The 21,669-nt window shown below is 41.3% G+C and overlaps 1 protein-coding gene across 1 annotated transcript in view; it reads right to left on the bottom strand.

The window, feature by feature from the left end:
• Positions 1 to 21,669, bottom strand: part of focad (focadhesin) — a 44,052-nt gene that overhangs the window by 582 nt on the left and 21,801 nt on the right. Inside the window, exons 17-43 of the mRNA XM_079184942.1 lie at positions 20,689 to 20,739; positions 20,194 to 20,277; positions 19,175 to 19,325; positions 18,410 to 18,598; positions 17,045 to 17,166; positions 16,846 to 16,938; positions 15,253 to 15,341; positions 13,457 to 13,498; positions 13,236 to 13,344; positions 11,094 to 11,210; positions 9,779 to 10,017; positions 9,604 to 9,693; positions 9,160 to 9,307; positions 8,815 to 8,934; positions 7,918 to 8,040; positions 7,463 to 7,540; positions 6,628 to 6,699; positions 6,325 to 6,427; positions 6,096 to 6,176; positions 5,835 to 5,963; positions 5,639 to 5,754; positions 4,368 to 4,628; positions 3,750 to 3,839; positions 2,874 to 3,051; positions 2,463 to 2,560; positions 875 to 1,126; positions 705 to 780 (exon numbers count right to left, since the gene is read on the bottom strand). Of these exons, the coding sequence (XP_079041068.1) occupies positions 705 to 780; positions 875 to 1,126; positions 2,463 to 2,560; positions 2,874 to 3,051; positions 3,750 to 3,839; positions 4,368 to 4,628; positions 5,639 to 5,754; positions 5,835 to 5,963; positions 6,096 to 6,176; positions 6,325 to 6,427; positions 6,628 to 6,699; positions 7,463 to 7,540; positions 7,918 to 8,040; positions 8,815 to 8,934; positions 9,160 to 9,307; positions 9,604 to 9,693; positions 9,779 to 10,017; positions 11,094 to 11,210; positions 13,236 to 13,344; positions 13,457 to 13,498; positions 15,253 to 15,341; positions 16,846 to 16,938; positions 17,045 to 17,166; positions 18,410 to 18,598; positions 19,175 to 19,325; positions 20,194 to 20,277; positions 20,689 to 20,739 (3,301 nt within the window). The remainder of the gene's footprint in view (positions 1 to 704; positions 781 to 874; positions 1,127 to 2,462; positions 2,561 to 2,873; positions 3,052 to 3,749; positions 3,840 to 4,367; positions 4,629 to 5,638; positions 5,755 to 5,834; positions 5,964 to 6,095; positions 6,177 to 6,324; positions 6,428 to 6,627; positions 6,700 to 7,462; positions 7,541 to 7,917; positions 8,041 to 8,814; positions 8,935 to 9,159; positions 9,308 to 9,603; positions 9,694 to 9,778; positions 10,018 to 11,093; positions 11,211 to 13,235; positions 13,345 to 13,456; positions 13,499 to 15,252; positions 15,342 to 16,845; positions 16,939 to 17,044; positions 17,167 to 18,409; positions 18,599 to 19,174; positions 19,326 to 20,193; positions 20,278 to 20,688; positions 20,740 to 21,669) is intronic.

Raw genomic sequence — 21,669 nt, 5'->3', positions numbered from 1 at the left:
TGTTTGCAGTTGAATACTTCTCTTATATAATGATGGTCTGTTGATGATGCTCAGCTAACTGGCGGCCCATGGGGCAAATACTTGCCAAAGCTTCCCATCCGATATGCAGCATTTTTTATTTCTATATTGAAGTAACCCCTTAAACATTTCAGATGGAAATAATTCTATTAGAAATAATTTAGCAACCTTAAATATGTGCGTTCGACCCGTGGGTGGGTACATGTCATAAATCCATCAGTCAGCTCTTTGTTAGCGATGCAGGTTTCAGGCCCTCACAAAGCTGTGCTTGCTTCGCTGGTTGAGAACTGAATAGCAGCAACATGGGAAGAGTGAAGCTGCCCTGACTATGGACACATGTAGTTGATGATCCTGCTCTATGGGGACATGCTTTCAGGGACACGAGGTGTCGTACCACATTTGGCCACTGAGACAATTGGCAGCACGGTATCCACCGTCTCTTAATTCGGCCCCGTTTCAAGCCTCACATACAGTCATGACATCACTGTTAGACTCTTAGTCCAGGAGAGTGTTAAGACTTCAAACACTGAGTATTGGAACATCACTTAATGGAATCATGTTACCTGGACAGAGAGGTTTCTGTGGAGAGTGAAGTGTGTCATACGGTGTCATTTTAAGAGCATGACTCTCTGGGGCTCAACATTTTGGAACGGAGTATTGTTTGCTGCTGTTTTTGCATTCTTTACCTTTGGCTGTGCTGACGGTGGTGGCTGACAGAGTCTGTTCAGGACCTTCTGTGATGCTGAAAAGCCAGTCTATGAACTGAGACACACAAACACACGCTCAGGTTGTCGTCATCCTGCTCTAAAAAAGGTAGTGATTGTTTTTCAAAGTGCAGAATATTAAACTCACTAACCTTGTGAGTCTGGCTGCTCCAGGGCTCTTTGTCCAGCAGCAGAGCCAGGCTACGGGACAAACCCAGAAGGCACTGCGGCAGGGCACGGTCCGTGAGTGACTCCTCACCGTACAGACTGTGTTGCAGAGTTTGGGGCTTGGAGTCGGGTTGCCATGGGAACCACTGGGCCCTGACGCCGAGGAGGAGAGGCATGGAGTGGTCGCCCCAAGAAACCACAGCAGCAGCAAAGACCTGGAACAGGAAGTCTGTGGCCTGCAGGAAAAGAAGGGAACTCTATGTTCAGATCATTTTAATGCAGGCCGTTCAAAGTTACACAAATAGAGTAGAGATGTAAAACTGCTTGGGAGCTTATAACACCAACTGTATGACAGATCATCAAGCAACATAATTCAGTGTGTCCAGAGGGAGCTGTGTATAGTCTGATAAATGTCCTCAAGTGATGTCACTTGAGTCAGCGTCAGTTTGAAAATGAGACAGAAGTGAGTTAACCAGACTTCTGCAGCTCCGTATCTCTGCTGCAGGCCAGAGGCTCCCGGCTACATTAGCGCTACATTAGCCACTACTGACAGAATCAAGTTGTATTGTGGGTAATGTAGGTGCCATGCTTTGACAAGGAGAAAGAATGTGTGGAATAAGACGATTCTAACAACTGTTCAACACGATTCAACAACAAATGTTGCACAATATATTTTCTTCATATTTTCATCGCAATTCTCTTCTATACAGCTTTCATTTTAATTCAGATACATCGTACATATTTGTTTATTTTATTGTATTATTTGTATTGTTATTCAAATTTTCATCTGATCTATATTTAGGTTTCTTGATTTTTTTACTTATTTTTAATTTCAAAATAATGTTCTCTTATTATATGTATGTTATGAACCAATACACCTAAACTAATTCCTACTGCTAACAACATTGTTGGATTGAAGCCACCAATAGCCACTAATATATAAATATTCACTATTTATATGGAGGATGCTGAGATCCAATATGCCCCGTTCAGCTCGTCATACAATATTTGGTGTCTTTAGAAATTCTGAGATCCCTGACCAATGCACAGCACAGTGTGATTTTGTGAAGATGGACCTACAGGTGGGTACTTTAGATATTAATCTGGTATATTATAAATACTTGGGTCTAATTTCTACAGAACTGTCTATCGTTCACAAAGGTAATCACATTTACAACCGGTCTGATTGTCCGACTGCTTGTGTTTCTTACACCATCGGACTTCATTGTAACAATGTCACTGTGTTCCCACTTATCAGAAAACATCCGAAGTGATAACAACTACAAAAATACAACCCAAGTTAAAATAAACCAGAATAATCCTTTAAAAAAAAAAAAGATGTGACAGATCATTTTATGTTTTTTTACTGTTAAATACGACCAACAAAGTGTAAAAGCCGTCTGCACATTGAACTTATTTTAGTGACAACGAGAGTGGAGCTGCATTCCAAACCGTCTCAGGAATGACTCTCACCTACATGCTGAAACATCATCTGTGGCATGTGGTAACAACACACTGACAGCTCTAGAAATACCTCACTGCAGTTTTCCAGCATGGCTCACAAAAACATACCAGTTTGGTGTCTCCACATGTGATGGAGGTTGCACCGTAGGCGACATTTCGGATGTGTCCCATTAGCTCCAGCAGCCACTCCATTCGTTTTGAAACGCCTATGACGAAGAATAAACATTATTGGACATTAACATACTGTACAACTATGATACACATGTTGCATGCAGATAAAGATAAATAAAAAGAAACCTTGAGAAGAGGCATACTATGTGTTGCCTTGCTTATAAATCAATCATTATTTATGGAATTTAGAAATTCTTGACTTTGGTACCATCTAGTGGACATATCAGAAACCGCCATAGTTTCTTTTTAGCGTTGAAAGCTTAGCATTCTTTTGCAACTTGAAAGATTTTCCACAATGCATCGCCACTTTTCCTGTGTGATGTGAATGCAGCGAGAGCAGCTCCTAACCTGTATTGGGGCTGGTGGCCAGGCGACACTGGTAAAAAGTCTGCAGGAGGAGCCAGCCGACTCTGCGGCGTGGCCAACCACGAAGCACACCGGCAATGACGTCATTGAGACCCAGGAGGGGAACTCGGCCTTGGGAGGTCAAGTAAGCCAGGACGAAGCAGGTCTTCTCCATCTGAGTCTAAACAGTACAGAGTTTTCACTTTCATTTACAAATATACAGATTGTCCAGCGCTATTTATCCCCTGTAGCTTTTTAAACTATGTGTATAGATTAAAAAAAAAAATTGTACTTGGCCGCTCTCCAATTGTAGTATCAAAAAATACATTGTGGCTTGTTGAATGTGTTAGCATGCTGCTAGCCACAAGCCTGCACCAGTTTTTATCTGGATTGTCTTGTTGTTTTACTAGCATAAATGTAAACCATCAGAATTATCCCAATAGCTTTAAGCTAGTTGAGGCTAGCTATCTGAACTCCACCTCAACCCACAAATGGTAGTTTTTACATGTCTGTTTGTGTACAGATTAAAGACAACATGTTGCTAGGTAGATATTTTTTGGACAGAGCCAGGCTAGTTGCTTCCCTCAGCTTCCTTTATGCTAAGCTAGGCTAACCACATACTGACTCCATTTCCGTACTTAACACACAAGAATCTTCTCTGAAAACAGAAATTTGAATATTTTCCAAAACAGGTCAAAGCTAAATCGGACTGTAAGGATTATATTGACAATAAAATCTAGGAATATCAGAAAGGTGTGGTAGACACTCTGTAGTTAAGACATAAGCTACACCATTTACCGTGTTAGCACATGACACAAGTGCTTTGCTTTTTTTCAATATACCATTTACTTATCGGCTCTTTGTCGCATCATACTCTACCTCTGTGACTCGTGTGATTCGGTCAATCTCTGCATCAGACATCTCAGACAGACATTTGGCAATTCCCACATAGAAATCCACTTCATTATCCTAAAACAAATTAATTCATCATCATCAAAAGAAATAGGTGGATATTCTTGGTGAATGGTCTGTTGAAATCACAGCCAATTCAAACTAATTTAAAATTTTTAAAACTGCCTACCCCAGCTTTAATGTGTAAACTGAAGGCAGTTCAAAAGTCCATTAATGTGTAGAAGGCAGTTAAAGTGTGAGCAATGTTAACAGTTGAAGGAAACTATTGACAGTGACAGCAGCTGCAATGTCAGAAGAGGTACAGTACATGAACTGGAAAAAATGTAAGTACTTGATGAGCAAAATGAATTTATTTAATGTGTAGCTGTTAAAAGCATTTGAATTGTCATGTAAAGTGTAAGAGACAAAAGTGATTGTCATGTCAGGTGTTGAAATATCAGTTGAACTGTTAATCATGAAAGCAAATGAAGCGTCAGCTGGTGTATAAACATTAACAGAAGCTGAAATGTTAGTTGAAGAATAGAAATGAACTGAAGTGTCATGAAAGTAAGAACTTTCTGAACGTGTTTCATTTCTGCTTTGTACCTGGATTTGGTTGGGCAGCAGGGTGAAGATCTTCTCCGTGGTGGAGCAGAGGATGTTCCAGCAGTTGTTGGGGGGGTTTTGGAGAGCCATGGCCTGAGCGAGGCCCTGCAGCAGGGACCGGCACAGGGCCAGACGCTGGGGTCGGAGGTCCTCCTGGAACTGCTGCAGGCCCAGACTCTCCATGTGGACCTGGAGCTTGTCCTCAGCAACATGCTTCATCCACAAGCCCAGGCTCTCAAACAGGTGAGCCCGAGTCTGGTACTGGAGGAGAAATATAAATCCTCCAAAGTAATTTTTCACTGTATTACAAGTAGGGCTTGGTATTGAACCTTAATACTTTTGGTACCCACTATCTGTAGCACTAACTGTCAAGTACAAAAAGCCACAGTGAACATCTGGTCATAATAAAAACTTGTTTACTTATACATTTCCTTAGATACAAATCAGTCAATTTTAATCAGCATTTTATTTAGCAAAGTTCTTATATGGCTGCTGGTGTTTAAACATGTAACTATATGTGCAGGAAGCTTTTCAAAATCATTTTATACTATATGTAAAAAAAAAGATTTTAGTTAGTTTTACATTTGCTCAAACTAGTTGGCATTTGCTTGTGGATTGAACAATGCATTTATGAACATCATAAATGACTTACTAATTGTCATAAACATTTGTAAATAAAGTCTTTGTAGATTTTGAATATTGAGACAAATTTCTCTCCATAAAGCAAAGTAACATTATTGTTGCTCAGTTAAACAGACAGCTGTCAACTTATAGCAACCGAAAAGAGTTTGCATTACAAACATGTGGTAAAGCAGTAAAGTCTAGCATCAACTAAGCAAGTGCCTGTCGTTGCCAAGACGGAGCGCGATGTAAATATGTGCTGTGCAGTACATTTTATATATATATATCTATCAACATGTCAGTGCTCTCTGCAGGGCAACTGTGTAATGGAGCTACTGTTTTATGACCTCAAACATTTCTTATTTTATATCTTGTATCTTTCTGTACTGACACGTTTACCTTTAATCCGACATATTTGCAGAAGCTAATATATCTGGGATGAGCTAATATCCACCAATAACAGTGCGTGAGACAAACCCTGCTGAACAGTGTTAAGACGTTGACGTTGACTCCTCCATCCTGTGTACTACTCTACATCCTGCACCAGGAAACCTTGTCTGTGCTGGGCTGATGCCAACCTTCGCTGATTGACACTTTCTGAAAGTTCGATGCTGTGGACACATTTCGCTCAATACTCAAGAGGAACTTACACTGAGACTGTGCACAAGAGGCGGTGACAGCCAGGGGCCCAGAAAGAGAGAGGCACTCTGAGAGGACTGAGCCTGACATGCTGCCAGCAGCACACACTGATGCTGAACATCCTCTCCTGTCGAGGACAAAAAAGATGCTGAGCTTGGACTCTGCTAGCCCTGAGGCACAAACAGACACATGTGTGAGAGCTCTCACCGAAGCTGAGCCTCATCAGAGGAGACAGGACAGCACTCCAGTTGACGGGCGGGTACTGGAAGCTGGTTCCAACCGATGCCAGTGGGGTCAGAGCAGATTTAACCAGAGCTGGATGAGCAAACTCTGGACCTGGGTCCAAAGGAAGAGAGTGACAAGTCAAATTCAAGCATATGCAGGCAATTTATGTACTATATTTTCAAATCTTATGTTAAAATTTGTGGTATGTTGTCGAAAATAACATTGTTTAACGTGTCAACTAACCTTTTTTTCCAGCCTCTGTGATGAAGTCAATAATGGATCTGATGACGCTTTTCTCTGAGAGGTAACTGAAATCCTGAGGCACTGAGAACATGAGAGGACGACACAGAGAAATAAAAGACAAAGACACCACATCGCTCCTCATTGTGAAGACAGACAATAACTGCAGTAGGCTCCATCCCAGTCAATCGTGAGAACGTGGGGGATCACAGTGGGACCGTGCCGTTCCTACCTGCTGTGTGACTGTGACTGGTGGACATGTGGGACAAATGCAAATGACCAACCAAACAAGCACTGTTGGACTGCAAACCAATGGCTCCTGAGAATGTTATGATCTGCAAAAGAGAGCAAGACGAGCCAATGTTTCTATTACATTGTATAGTATCTTCAGAGCAAGCAGGAATATTTCATAGAAATAATACAGAAAATAATAAACAGAAAATGCAACAGTGACCATGCTTTACTCTAGGTTTTGGAAAAAGCAAGTGTCTGACACCTTGACAGTATCAAGAATAAAATGTGTCATGTGACATACCTGTGTGATGGCTCGAATAACCTCATTCAGCCTGCTCTGCTGCTGGGAGGAAAGCTCCAACTCACTTGTTTGCTGTAACACAGAAACATTCAAGGACTCATTAGAGCAAACATGAATTATTACAAATAGAAATACTTCAATCCCAATATTTAAAAAGTGGAACAATTTATTGGCCCCTTGGGCCTGATTGCCAGACAATAAAGTACTTAAAGCAAGGATGGATAACGTATTTTAGAAGCACTTTACTTTCATTATTATAATTTTGGGTGAGTGGCTTTGGAGGGAGGGGCTGTCAGAGATGCTGACTTGGCAACTTTCCAACTAGAGTTAGTGAATTTTGGAGTTAGTTTAGTGGAGCTGCTTAGATTGGGAAAGAGTCCCCTAGTAGCCTAATGGTTAAGGCATATTCCACATAACTAAATTCAACATCCTCAGATCAATTCCAGCCGGGACCATTGCTGCATGTTATACCCCTGCTAATGATCAAACTGACTGGGATTATTTTGTTTAGTAGTAGGTTTTGCAATCATTTATGAGAAAAGTACAAACATTAGTCATCTGGCATTAAAGGTTACAACAATTCAAGTTTTTCTCTGGAAGTCTCTAGAGCCCACCTCTGAAATACAACATGAGAGGATGAAGAAGTAGAGATAGGTGCAGGGTTCATTTATGTTTTGATAGTTTGCTTATTGTATTAGATATAAAGTGTACAAACGAGACAACAACTCGCATTTTCATCCACCAGGAGACTACTTTGTCGGGAGGAGAGCGTAACTCCAGGATACGGACCTCCAGTTAGCGGTTAGCTGTCCCAACACACAAGTGCATTTCTTACCTGAATGAGGGAACTCTCAGATCCGACTAAAGCCACGAGGCCGTTGATGGCAGCCAGTCGCTGCATAGTGGGACAACCCTGAAACACAAAGACAAGTCCACGACTGAACATTCAACAGACAAGTTACACTGTTCATGATAATTAAGCTTCAACTTAATTATATTACTAGACTTGTATTATTACTGTGTGCAGTTTATAGTTTGCAAGTCAAATGTAAACTTCGGCTTTTGCTCTCCACACAGACTTTACCTGCTTTCAACCAAAGCCTATTGGAACGTGATTGGTCAATACTACTTGGACTACAAACAGAAACCAGAAGGCTTCCGATGCCTACATGTTGTTCTATTGCCTACAGATTCTACATGTGAATGCAGAATCTGTTTATAGAGATTAATGGTGTGTAAATATATTATCTATTGCAGTTGTAAATAGGAGAGTTAATGTAAATGTAGGACCTCGGCCAATAAGATCTTGATCCAAGCAGCCAGCAGACGAGGATGGATGTCCTCAGCTTTACCATGGCCGGACATTGACAGGCCGTGGACCACCAACCCTAGAGCCAGGGAGAAGCCTGGAGTCTGAACAGAAACATCACAACAGCATAGAAACCGGGGGTTAGACTATAGAGGATGCCTCAGAATGGTGCTTAGTACAAAATACTGAATCCTATTTTTTCTATAGCAAAAGCGACCACATTTAACAGAGGCTTGATCACCTGGTATTGGTTTGATGGCATAGGAGTCTACTCTGCCTCCCACGTTTTAATTGCTTCTTGATTAATTATCAGTTTGTACTTTGACTTGGCTTTGTAACGAGCAGTGTAGCCAGGATGAAAAACTAATTTTAACACAGACAATTCTTAATTCTCAGTATTTCATCTCTACTCCTTGCAGATGATGTGGTTCTGTTGGCTTCATCAGACCTCCAGCACACACTGGATGAGAGTCAGTACCTCCAAGTCTGAGGCCAGGCTTCCCTACCAGAAAACACTGGATTGGGCGTCTGCTCGTTCGCTTCTAGAGGGATCACATATCTCATCTGGCCTGGGACCACCTCAGGATCCCCCAGAGAAGCAGAAAATCGTTGTTGGTTAGAGGGACGTCTAAATGACCTTGCTTATCCTGCTACTACCAAGAATCGGTCCGGATGAGTGACAAAAAAATGGATGGAAGCAAACAGAAAGGGCCATTTATTCAGAGGGATTTTAGAAAATCTTTCAAACCAGTGTGGCTCAACATGGTCTGTTTTTTATGATGTTGTCAGGACATCGTGTTAACATCAGAATCACCATGCATGGAGCAGCTGCTAACGCCCCCAAAACAACCTCATTGACAAGAGACTCTCCTGCTGACCTGCTGGCTCTCCTCAGTCAGGGTGCGCAGAGTGTTCATGACCTCCTCCGCCTTGTCAGCATCTATAAGTCCTCCGCTGAAGGCCGAGACGCTCACACACGCCACAGAGTACGCCAAAACCTGCACAGTTGGACGTTGTCAAAGTTACAAAAAAACTATTACAATCCATTTTCTAATAAAGGTTTTCTATGGATACCATTTACCCTCATAAAACAGCTAAACTGACCCAAAAGTGAGAAACATACTGGCATTAACTGAGACAAAGTTTTCCTATCAGTGTGCAAGTCACTGGACAGAATATTTCCGAGACCTCTAAAACTCTATCGTAGTAAAACTGGTTTGTACCTCCTGCAGCATGCGTCCCTGCCCACTGCTGTCCTGCAGGTTGGACAGTAGTTTGTCCAGTGTCAGGGTGACATGGACATGTTGGTTTGTCTGTCCACTGCTGCAGAGAGCTGCGAGTACCAGACCCAGACCTAACACACAGCCAGTACTGAGGGAGAGCACAGAGGAGGAAGGGGTCCGGGAAAAAGGAAACTGGGTCATAAGACCAGTGAAGCTGACATCAATGGGCTTTCTTTACTTTACTTTGTGGGAAATTATATTTCTAAACATAAGCACAATGCCGGGAATTCACTACACTTGAAAATGTTTCTTTATGACAATGTTGACTCTAATGCTCACACAGCAGCAGTTGGAAACCATTCAATTGTATAAACCATACTGCATATTGTTATCCTCTACTGGTTAGTACTGGTTGGTTAGTACTGGTAAGCACTCAGCACTCACTTGTATTCCAGGTTGGGGTTAAAGGAGCAACTTTCCAGAGCATCCAGAGAGCTGAGGAGGAGATCAGTGTCCTTCTGAACAGAGACATCGCTGGATAACAGGGAGAGACAATCAGTTTAACAATAAATGACGGGTTAAAGCGTGTGCAGATTATTACTACAGATTCAGACTCTACCTAAGGCGTTGGTGGTGCAGACTGGAAAGCACCATGCCGAGTGCCAGGCCTGAGTGGAACTGGACAGCCTGGGAGTCGTCGGCGGTGGGGGAGCCCGGCAGGCCAGCCTGCAGCGCTGACAGGACCTGTCCCAGACCGTCCCTCTGCCACACCACCAGCACCGGGACCAGCAGTGACAACGCCAGGCTGGCACAGGAGCGAGCTATGGCACTCGCTGTGTTCTCACCCGAGTAGGACCGCTGTGAGGGGAGGAGGAGGGAGTTAGAGTGGATTGACAGCTTGAAGAGGCTGCAGACTGACACAGCAGCCAAACAACACATGCCATTAATCCATCATTACTCAGTCAGTGAGGAGAAAGTACAGTACGGCTGTAGCACAGTTAGAAACTAGGAAAGAACCAAGGACACCTACAGGAAGTTAAAGCTCATTACATGTCATTTTCTCAGGAGCCACTTCATTAATAACACATTGCTGCAACTTAAAAGATAGCTTCAAATGATTTCTGTCTTAAATCAATACCCCTATTCACATAAGTACACATAAGTATCTATTAGGTGGTTTCCAGGTGTTGGGGAGTTTACTGCATATGTGAAAAGAGTAGTATAAAGCCTGTAGTGTCTCCAGATGGAGCTGTGTGAAGTCTGATAAATGTCCTCAAGTGATGTTACTTGAGTCAGTGTCAACCAAAACCACTTCATAAACTGTGCCTAGCCTTCTGTTTTTTATATTTGTTTCATCACACACATAGATCACACATCACACACAAGATGATTGAATGGGTTTTTATCTCAAGTGTCAAGGCAACATCAAGAGGAAGATTGAAAACTGGATTAAAAACATTTGAATGAACCATGTGACTACATGCTGTAACCTACCATACATTAAAGTAGACATTGTTTTTCTCATACCGTCTGTCTGAATACACCTGTAGCCCCACCCTCTATCTGAAACGTCTCTCTGAGCCCCCCATCTGAAAAAGCCCAGTCTGCTCCGATTGGTCAGGGTTATAGGTCTTCCGTATCAGCTCTGTCTCTGTTTTCACAGCTTCACTGCACCCATTGACTCACTGTGTGTGTCAACTACACAAAGTTTAGCATTACTGTAAAGCTCAGATGTCACAACCTCACTGAGGGCCTGACGGCTCGTTTAAAGACACAGTTTCTGACCATGTGCTGTGTGCATTTCTCCGTGAAGTAAGCGTTTCATTTGGATACTTTATAGAGCACCTAGACATGGGAATCTCCCTTTCTACAATATGGGACCTTTATCTGCTGACATATTTATCGTAGCTTTTAGGAACCCAGATGAAACTTACATGTAGGAACCATGGGAAGACTTGTCCTTTGGCCTTGTAGCTGCTGCTGCTGATGCTGAGCAGGGTGTTGACAACCATGGCCAGCCAGCTGGCTGTGGGCACAAACTCTGGTCCAGCCTACAGCAAAAAGTCAGTGAGGAAAATATATTTCCTACACTTGGAATCCCATCATGAACTTGATCACATCGTTGTTTGGGGGACAGACCTGTTCTGAGGATCATCACTAGGACACAACTAGGTAATATAAGTTGAATGGTTGACAATGCAAATGTAACCAGAATAATAATTTAATCTGGATCTTAATTATTATGTTTTGGAACTATGTTACTGTCCCTTTAAGTGAGGTCGACAGGTGGTCAGATAGCCGTTTTTTTCCCTCTGTACACAGAAGAATGCTAGGAGAGTCAATCTTATCCTTAATAAACGATCTTTGTTTCGCCATACAGAGATCGATAGAAGTGATAATCCGTTTTTTTATTAGAGGATCTTTGTTTTTTCCGTCTGTGCTTTAGTATAGTAGAAGTTGTGAGGAGGGAAAAAAAGATTAGTTAGATTCTGAGAGAATAAAGTTAACAACTTTATATTGAATGTTAGACGACGAGTCACTGAAGAGCTGCAGTTTCGCCTGGAGATTCTTAGAACGTTTGATATCCTGGTAAGTGAATTGAAGTTCAATGCTTTTACCGTTGCATGTTAGCTTTGTTAGCATGAATGCTCGACGATATTTAGGAGTAAGTTTGTATGTAAGTTGTATTTTACGAAAAGAAAAAAACAGTCAGGATAAATCTGAAGAGGATAGGAAAAAAAAACATTCATGAAGATGTAATGATTGTAATTGAATGCTTTGAGTTATGTATGTTCGCTAATTAGTTGTTATATTGTGTGTGATGTTTACAGCCATGCGGGTTGCAGGCCCAGTTGAGTAAATTTAGTAATGAACTATTGTCCTGCATATGTGCATAGGCTGGGTTTTTTTTGTATCGCTTCTTCGCTGGAACCGGAGGTGTCGTCCATCCACCGTCCTGCCTGTCACCACTCTCTCCATTCATCTTACCATCTACCTTCACCTGAGGGAATCTCCATCTCGATCGGACATCACAGTTCACCTGGAGTCCATTTCACTGGACATTGTGCACAGGGGGGGCGGTAGGACATTTGAGAACTGAACTCTTTCTTTTATCATTTTTTTTTCAATTTAATTTTATTCCTGAGATCTCAGAGGTTTGTGTTGATTTTCATACTACATGCGTGAACACCCTTTGATGTTTGGAAATGTGAAATTGTTGTACTATTGATTATTATATTGTGTCCGAATTAAACCTTTGTAAAAAAACGTTGCTTCGTGTGATTCGGGGTGGATATTTCTTGTCTGTGTAGCAGTCAAACAAGTGACATTCACAAATCTCCTCATTGAACCTAGATTAGATTTGATAATTCCCCTAATTTCTATTCTGTTCTGTTCTATTCTGCACTGTCTCTAAAGCCACAGCTGCAGGGGGGTTACACACAGCTTTGCAGGAGACTAGGGGATGTTTAAATCACTCCTGTAGCTGACTGGGAGACAGTTAAGGGTCTCGCATGGTTGTCATTTAACAGTGTGTTTTAATAGATTTGCTTTCTTGTTGCTTTTGGTCTTCAGATTATTATGACCAGACTAATTCTTTAATAACACACATGACATTGTAGCACCTGTTTAAGATCACTATAATATCATAGCATCTCTTTGATTATTGAGAGATATATATATTATGATCTTGACTATGAACAGACCGGAAGGAAATACTGCATGTAATTATTTATTAAATACATTTAAAAAAAGATCAATCTACTGCCTGATGGGACAAAACCCACAGTACAAGAACAATACGTACAGTAATAATTCACTTTAATAACATGAATACTACTGTTAATCATAACAATAATTGTGTTAATTAACACACATTCTATCACATTTTTGTATCTAATTAAAATAAGATTACTTCAAAATGAACACATGATTAATTAAGAAATGAATGAACTTATTAAACCTACCATCCCTTTCGTGAAGCCAACCAAAGCTGAAGTTATTAGGTTTGACATATTGTATCATGTCACACAGTGATGAAGCAATATATTTCATAACATAGATATTGAGATTGTTACCCTGAGGCTGCCGTCTCCATCAGCAGGCAGGTTGCTCTCATATTTAGCCAGGACAGCAGCCAGGCCGCTCAGAGCCAGGATGGAGTTTCCCTGAACTACAGGACTGTCCCTGAAGAACACAGAGAACACACTACTGTTAGCATTGACACTCAGTATTTCAAGTCGTAAATTCGACCATTTTTGTTTCCCGTGGAAGTAAAATGTTGTGAAGCAGGACTCACTTCGTAGCAGCCTTGATGACGTCTGCCAGCTGATCTCTGGCCCTGAAAGGGACAGGAAGACAAAGACGGAGAGACGAGGAAGAAAGGATGAAAGAAAGATGAGAAACGCAGTATGAACGGAGGACTCTTCTTCTGCTAATGCAATGAATAACAGCATGTATTCAAAGGCACACTGACACACTCTCTCCTTTCATCAGTCACCTGGCTGCTACAGCGCTTTACTTTGTGTGCGTCTGTTCTAAAGTAACCGACTGTAGTTTGATCAGGGTGAAAACACAGCATTCAGACTGTGATGATCAACTAAGCTAAAAAAAGGTAGGTACAATTTTAATTTTAATTAAATTTTCCAGTCATAATTTACAGTATATTTCTATATCGATATTTGTATCGTAGTGACACAGACGCACTTTTCTGAACAGTTTATTCAACGCTTATAATTTAGAGCAGTGGTCCCAAACCTTTGAGTCATTGAGTAAGTGACGTATTTTATAGATATTTCATTTTATATTGAATGCATAACAATAACAGCACAGAACAAATGAAATTGTACTATTAACCCAAATAGTGAACGCATTAACTGCAGGAAGTACAACCATTTGGATGAATTATGAGCAGAGTATTTCCTGTGAATATTGTATCATAGATGACTTTTCCTGTTATTTTCATAATTTGTAATACAATTCTCTCTGTAATATGAATTTAGATATATCTTTTAACAATGACACATATCTAATCTATCTAAAGCTTCTTCTTTTTTGACAAACTGTTTTCCTTTCCCTGATGCTTGGCTGATGCTGTGAAGCTTTGGTGACCTTTAGGGCCCCGAGGTTGGGAACCAGTGAATTTAGAGCATTCTAACTGTTACCTGTCACTTTCACTCAATGGCTCCATCTCCCTTTCTACTTTTGGTCTTAGTTGATTTAGTTTTAGGTTAGTGTACATGCATATTTTATTCATGCATATGTTTAAACTATGTATATATTAGTTTTACTATGTATACCGACATCTTCGACACAAGTACTTTGGAAATAAGCACAGTGCTAGCAAAATTGCTACAGTGTAGCTAAATGTAGCTGCTAGCAAAAAAAAGAGCAGCTTGACATGTAAACAAACAAACTTATATGTTGTTATAAACAGTATGCGTTAAGCACATTTTCAGTAAAAGGTTTTGTACATTCCCATGTCATTGTTTGATTTGGTGCTCAATAGAAAACAAATCGGAATAAAGAAAAAGCTAAAAGTAGAAATGTCCCTCTAACTGCAGTGAGTAAAAATATAATATGAAACGGCAACATACAGTATAGAAATGTTGTGGTTTAATAACTTTTGTCTCAATCCTTTTGCTAATGTCAAGTCAAGAGTGAATTATCATCTAAAACAACAAAAATGTGTTTTGAACAATAAGTTTCAGACCTCTGTGAAGAATGGTGAGGGAGTCTTGCCGGCTGTTCGTGTCCAAGTCATGAGTCACCATGACAATGCTGCTACCCGTCTTAAAATAATTGTATATATATATATATATATATATATATATATATATATATATATATATATATATATGTGTACATTGAAAGTTATTTAGCAACCTTTTTCACACGTAAAGACACCTTCTTGCCGTTTTCTCATTTTGAGCTACAATGTCCTGAAATTGAGTTTAGTGAAAAGTATCACTAGCTAATACGATAATAAAGGCTTTACGACATGCTACTGCTGAACCCCCTTTAGTAAGAAAACAGTAGTAGTGTGTGTGTGTGTAAACATACAGTAGCAGTGATTGACAGGTGTGTGTGACTCACCACAACCAGGCACAGTGCTGTTTGTACTGCAGCTCTTCCGGCTCCTCTTTGCCTTGTTTCTGCTGCATCTCCAAATCAGCACGTCGACCCTGAAGACACAAAACACAACCACACTTCAGTTCACCACGCAGGGAAACATCGAAATGACTGTCAAAACCAAAGAAAGACTCACGGTTGTAAATGTACAATTATAATAAAATAACAAATATTCAGAAGTATCAGTAACGATATGGACAGATGAACAGCGCTGCCTTCGTCCCTACTAGGACACATGAAGAGCATATAGATGAATGTACTGCTCAGGTTGCTCCTCCCAACAGTGTGGATAAGAGATCTCATGGTTTAACTTGAAAAAAGCCAATGCCAGCAACTTCCACCTGAGCTGCATGAAAAAGATATGTTCACCTTATGATCATGGAGAGAGATACGATACTCATTTAAGCTCTCCACATCAATTCCTCCTGAGACAAACAGGCAAAATGAAAGATTTCACACCTTTTCAATTAGATATAAGATTCAAAAGATGGTCAGATATGGACTTGATTATGTGCACTAACTGTGTGAAAGGGACAATCTGAAGCCATCTGAACAATTACGAAATGATAGTCTCCTTCCTAAAAGTGACTCTGTTAGGTTTTCACAATACAAACATTTTTATCAAAACACAAACACTGGGACAAAATTGTAAATCCCACAGGATCAGAGAAATGCTTGATACATTTACAACTGAGGAATGATGAGGGAAATGTTATCTCTAGCATCATTAGCATCATTTATTTATCAACCCAAATAATTCAGTACAAATTAAAAGAAAGATGGGAGGCTGAGATGCAATATGCTCTGAAGCACACTTGGTCACTAACACGTGGGAAGAATTATTGATAATATGGAACACCACCGATAATAATAATAATAAGATGGGCCTAACACACACTGACACATGTTGGAGAAACTGTTAAGGAAATCATCTTCACATATTCTGGTCATGTTCTGAAAACGACCATTCTGGGAAGAGGTTTATCGAGCTCTTTGAGAGGTTTTCCACACAGACACCCTCAAGACCAACGTATCGCCTTATTAGAGGTCAAACCTGAGGGCTTAGTGGGAAGATCCTACCAACCACAGCAATGATGTGTGTTACTATTAACTGGTTAAAGCCCGAGACACTCAAGTGCGATTAGTGGACCCAAAGAATCTGGCATATCTATGATTTGGAGCAGGTGACCTACTCTACAAGACTATAAAAGACTCAGAGTTATAAAAGCTCCTATTTTCTAGGTGGAAAATGTATTGTCAGACTCCATTTCAGCTTGTTTTATTACCTGCCCATGTTTTCTTTGGGTTTACATCATGCAGACACAAATTGAAAATAATTTAAATAAATCACATTAAATAAAATAAAGAATGAAAATAAATGTGAGTATTGGAAGCCAAAGACTTCCATCCCCATGTTCAATTCAGTACACAGTGTTATGAATCTCCTTGCTCTACTTAACAGTGCATGGAGAAGGTGTCCTATCTCGAACCACACGCAGTACTGATCATTTCTTCAATAAACATGTCATCGATCTATCAGTTGCCAGAAGCACAAACCTGTAGGACAGCGTGGAAAGCTCGGCTCATGAAACCTCTCCAGGCCTGAGGCAGGAGGAGAGCACGGTGCCACTCGGACGGCTGAATGTTCACCTGCACATCACAAACAACAAGCAGGCAAGAGTTTGTTTGGGTCAGTTTGAAATAGTTAAAACCAAAGAGGAGCGTGAGAGGTAGAGAGGAACTGGTGTACACGTACTTCATGAATGAGGGCTGCCAAGGTCTGCTGGTAGCTGCGGCTGCGGCTGACGAGGAAACGATCGATCTGTCTGCCTTCACGGTCCGTCTGCACAGGCAGATCGTAACAGAGCAGCAGTCCAGCTACCACACACACACACACACACACACACACACACACACACACACACACACACACACACACACACACACACACACACACACACACACACACACACACACACACACACACACACACACACACACACACACACACACACACACACACACACACACACACACACACACACACACACACACACACACACAATCAACTATAGAAGCTTTGTAATTGCACACTGGAAGTGAAAGAACCCGGAAAATGAAAACCATAAAGGGTCAGTGTGTAGTATTTTGGGGTATCGATTAGCAGACATGGAACATAATATTCATGACTATGTTTTCAGTAGTGTTTAATCACCTGAGACTTAGTTAGTTTAGAATGAGTCCCTACATAGGGAGCAGGTTCTCTTCACAGCGTCCGCCGTAATGCACCGCCATCTTACTACAGTAGCCCAGAATGGACAAACCAAACACTGGCTTTAGAGAGAACATCTAGTGCTTTTATGTTACCTGAAGGCCACTGTAGTTTGCTTGCTAACTGTCAGTTTGCAAGCCCGGTAGTTTAGTCTCTGATCAAACAACCTGTTCACACAGCATATTGAAGTAGTCCTGTCCAAAACATGTCTGTTTATACTGGAATGGCTTGACACGTTTGCAGAACCAATCCAATGCAAACATGTAAACTATTTTTGCACAGTAGCTGAGGGTGGATCACGTCTAGATGGTAACCCACAATTTGCAAAAACTCTCGCAGGACTCACTGGCTGACGACCTATCCTAACCGTAACCACTCCAGGTCAATGCCTAACCTTAAACATCTCGTGAGAGTTTTTCAAATTGTGGGTTACCATCTAGACACAACCCTGAGGGTGGTCACAATAACATAAACACCTGTACAATATAATACAATCCAACACTAAACAACTAGAATTACCACCTCGCAGTAGAGTTGCGGTTTACATCCATGTTTGTCCAAAACGTCATCAATTTATCATTTATATCCTATTAGACATTCGTGTCAAATTGTCAGCGTTAGAAAAACATGTTTTGTGAGGTCACAGTGACCTTTGACCACCAAATTCTAAGTTCATCCTTGAGTCCAGGTGGATGTTTCTGCCAGATGTAATGAAGCTTTCCTGCGATATCGCATTTACAAGAATCGGACGGACGGACAGACAGACAACACAAAAATATAATACAGGCATAAATATGTAACATCTAAAGCTTCACACGGGTGGATTTGCAGGTGGGTGGATTTGCTCACCTGCCAGTCCAGGCTTCAGCCCGGGCTGCTTGTTTTTCTCATAGGTTTTCAGCATGAATGACGGAATCCCGGCCATGGTTTTGCCCTGGTCTGAACGCAGGTTCTCCCCCCTCAGGGCAGAGAAGTACACCCCCCGTGGCATCTGGCTCATCTCCTGCTTCACCAGTGAGGTCAGGAAGAGCTCGAAGGCTGAGAAGAAAAGATCTAAATGAGAGTCTGTCAGGAGGAGAACTGTAAGGTAAGACTCAACAATGAGTCCCCCAGTGCTGGCTCAACCGCTTTAAGAACTCCTTTGTCCCCTTGTCCATCAAAGCCCTAAATGGCAAGCTAGCCAGAGCTTAACCACTGTAACACCGATTTGTATTCATTTTTATTATCTTAACTATACACTACAGGTGTGTTGTACAATGGGCAGTGTGAAATGTATTTGTTGGCTGGTGGCAGTCTGTGCATGTACTGTAGGTACTGTGTGTGCATGTGGACTGCGACAGTCAGTGTATGTAATGTATGTATGCAATATGTTATTTGTATTGTTTTAACAGCAGACACTGTATGTATGTTTCTAAGACAAATTTCCTTCGGTACAATAAAGTCTATCTTATCTTATCTATCTTATCTTATGAACAGTAGCAGAGGTTCATCTTCCTCCAATATGATCCCTCACTGGCTTTCCACCACAAACACTGCCCATTGTGTTTATCTGGCCCATTTGGAAGCGTCATGGCACCTTTATGAAGCCAGATGTTTGACCACAACGTGATGTACCTGGCAGAACAGACACGGGGGTGAGAGCCATCAGCTTCACATAAGATGAACCTGGGATGGAGAGATCCTTCTCTTCCTCCTCCTCCTCCTCCTCCTCCTTCTTCACTTGTTCATCCTCCTCATTCTCAGGGGCCTTTGTAGCTGGTCTGGCCTAAAGAGCAGCAGAACCAACAAAAAGTTTGTTAACAGAAGATCAAAAAGATTGACAAAATCAAACATTGACCTACTGGTTGTGCTTGATGAAATGCCACGTGATGTAGAAATCATTGAATACTTTATGGGATATTTGAGGATCATAGTGGGACCACCTTTGCCATGGTGAATGTAGATGATTGAAGTAATACATTCCTCAGTGTGTGCTATATTTATCCAGAAAGCTGAGTCCTGCTGCTCGCGGCGACATGCCAGCAGTGCCTACATGTACCAGAATGCATTGCACGCAAGCTCCTGACACCTGGAGGGTCCCCGCCGGTTGGCCATACCTTCATGCACAACCTCGGCCTCGCCGCTGTATTTCTTCAGCCGTATACTCCCATAAATTGAACTGAATATTCAAGTGAGCCAAAAACACTATGAAATGTATCCTCCTACGCAACATCCTCTGCTCTCAAATTGTGGGATTTTTGCTGTTTGCAATGAAGTGAACCAGGAAGTTCAATTTTTACAGGTCTACCCAAGCTGAAACAATCTGTGGTTCTTCGTCACCTCCAACTGCATCATTGTCACATCACATGACGGCACTGGAAGCAGGAAGGACAACCGATTTTGCAGCTCAGCTTTCCTGGTCAATATAGCAGCATTGAGGAATTCATTGCTTCTATCGACTACAGTCACCATCAACACTGATTGGACGTCCACATAATAGGTGGCAGGTTCTCCCTTTACGTTTCCCATATCATACCACACATAATCATTTGCATTACACACTTAGAAAGAAAATCCACAAACAGAAGGTTGTGTGTGGGGGAAAACTACTCAATGTGTAATGTAATGTAATACTCGAGACTGTTGACTCTTACTGCCTCAGGAAGAAGATTTATTGTGTGGACCACTTCAGGAAAATCTGCCAAAGCCCTGTAACCACAGCTGGCCACCTCTGGATCCTGTTACAGCAAATACACACACACGCAGGTTTTAACTCAGTACATGCATAGATGACTCAATGTTTGAAATATAAGCAGACTGTAGGAGATTTTACACAGATGACTATGTTTGACTGTGGTTTGAGCAGACGTTTCAGGGCTCTGTAAAGCTGAATAATGATCATTCTCTGGGGAACGTAACTACAAGAGATGCATTTCACATTAGACAGGTTTGGTTTCATTCTAATTTTGTAAGTTCCATGTGAGAAACGATTTGCTGCACCAGCAATGTTTTATCCATCAATATGACAGGAAAATTTATCAAATTTATCAAGTGTCTAAATTCTGTAAATGATGACACAAATCCCCCCCAGACCTGGGGGTGTGTACACACACACACACACACAGAGCAGATATCTTCAGTACACACACCTTGCTCACAGCATAATTCCAGAGAAAGCTGACCACCTCCTCCTTCAGTTTCTGGAAAAACAGAGCATTTGGAAAGCAAACAGTAACTTTCTAATTTTCAGAAATCCAGCTGCAAATTGTTTAAGTTACACTCACTGGTTATGTTATAGCACTCAACAGTGACAGCAAACATGTTTCAGCCCTACTCTTTATAGATACAGTACAACAATCTGAGAAATATGCTAATTTCTTTCTGAGAGTGAGAACTCAATATCAGTGTCGTGTCTGTGTGATGTAGACACAGCTGAAGTCAGTACAAGGTAAGCCTAGCTTAGCATAAAGACTCTGTCCAAAGTACCAAGTCATTTGCAGAAATGCAAACACGTTTGTGGGAGTTGCGTGCAGGAGCGACATAAAACTTGTCCATCAGCCCCGCACTTTTGTTTAGGGTCTCTATTTTAAGTGGGGGTCGTCTGTCGGTAAGCAAAGGTTTTAGTCTCTGTTCATGTACAATGGTACCAAACCTGACAACCTTACTCTGACGACAAGACTTCAGGAAGCTGCACACAGTCGCTGCACTCACTAAGACACAGTCTCAGGAAACCTGAAATGTTTGCATTGTTGTTGGAGTACATATTAAACTAACACCTTTAGAAGTGTTGGCAGGGGTATTTTTGAACTTTGGACAGAGCCAGGCTAACTGTTTCCCCCTGCTGCCAGTCTTTATGCTAAGCTAGGCGAACCACATCTTATAAACTTGTAGAATAGACACATAAACTTGCTGCAATCAATTAAAAAGTAGGCACATGAAGACAGCTGGCTATGTTTATATGTGTACAAAAATATATCTATGTTATTATCTATTTAAAGGCATACTGTGTACATTCTTCATTCTTTTTTTTTATAGCAAAGTTTCTGATTAGTCTATTTTTGATGCCACTATTAGAAATGTTCTACACATGCTAGCTGTATTTTGGGAATACGAGCATTTTTGGAACAAGC

The sequence above is a fragment of the Pholis gunnellus genome (assembly GCF_910591455.1).
Source record: "Pholis gunnellus genome assembly, chromosome: 23".
NCBI lineage: Eukaryota > Metazoa > Chordata > Actinopteri > Perciformes > Pholidae > Pholis > Pholis gunnellus.
Note: the sequence above shows the minus strand (reverse complement) of the source record. Positions and strands in the feature narration are given on the sequence as shown.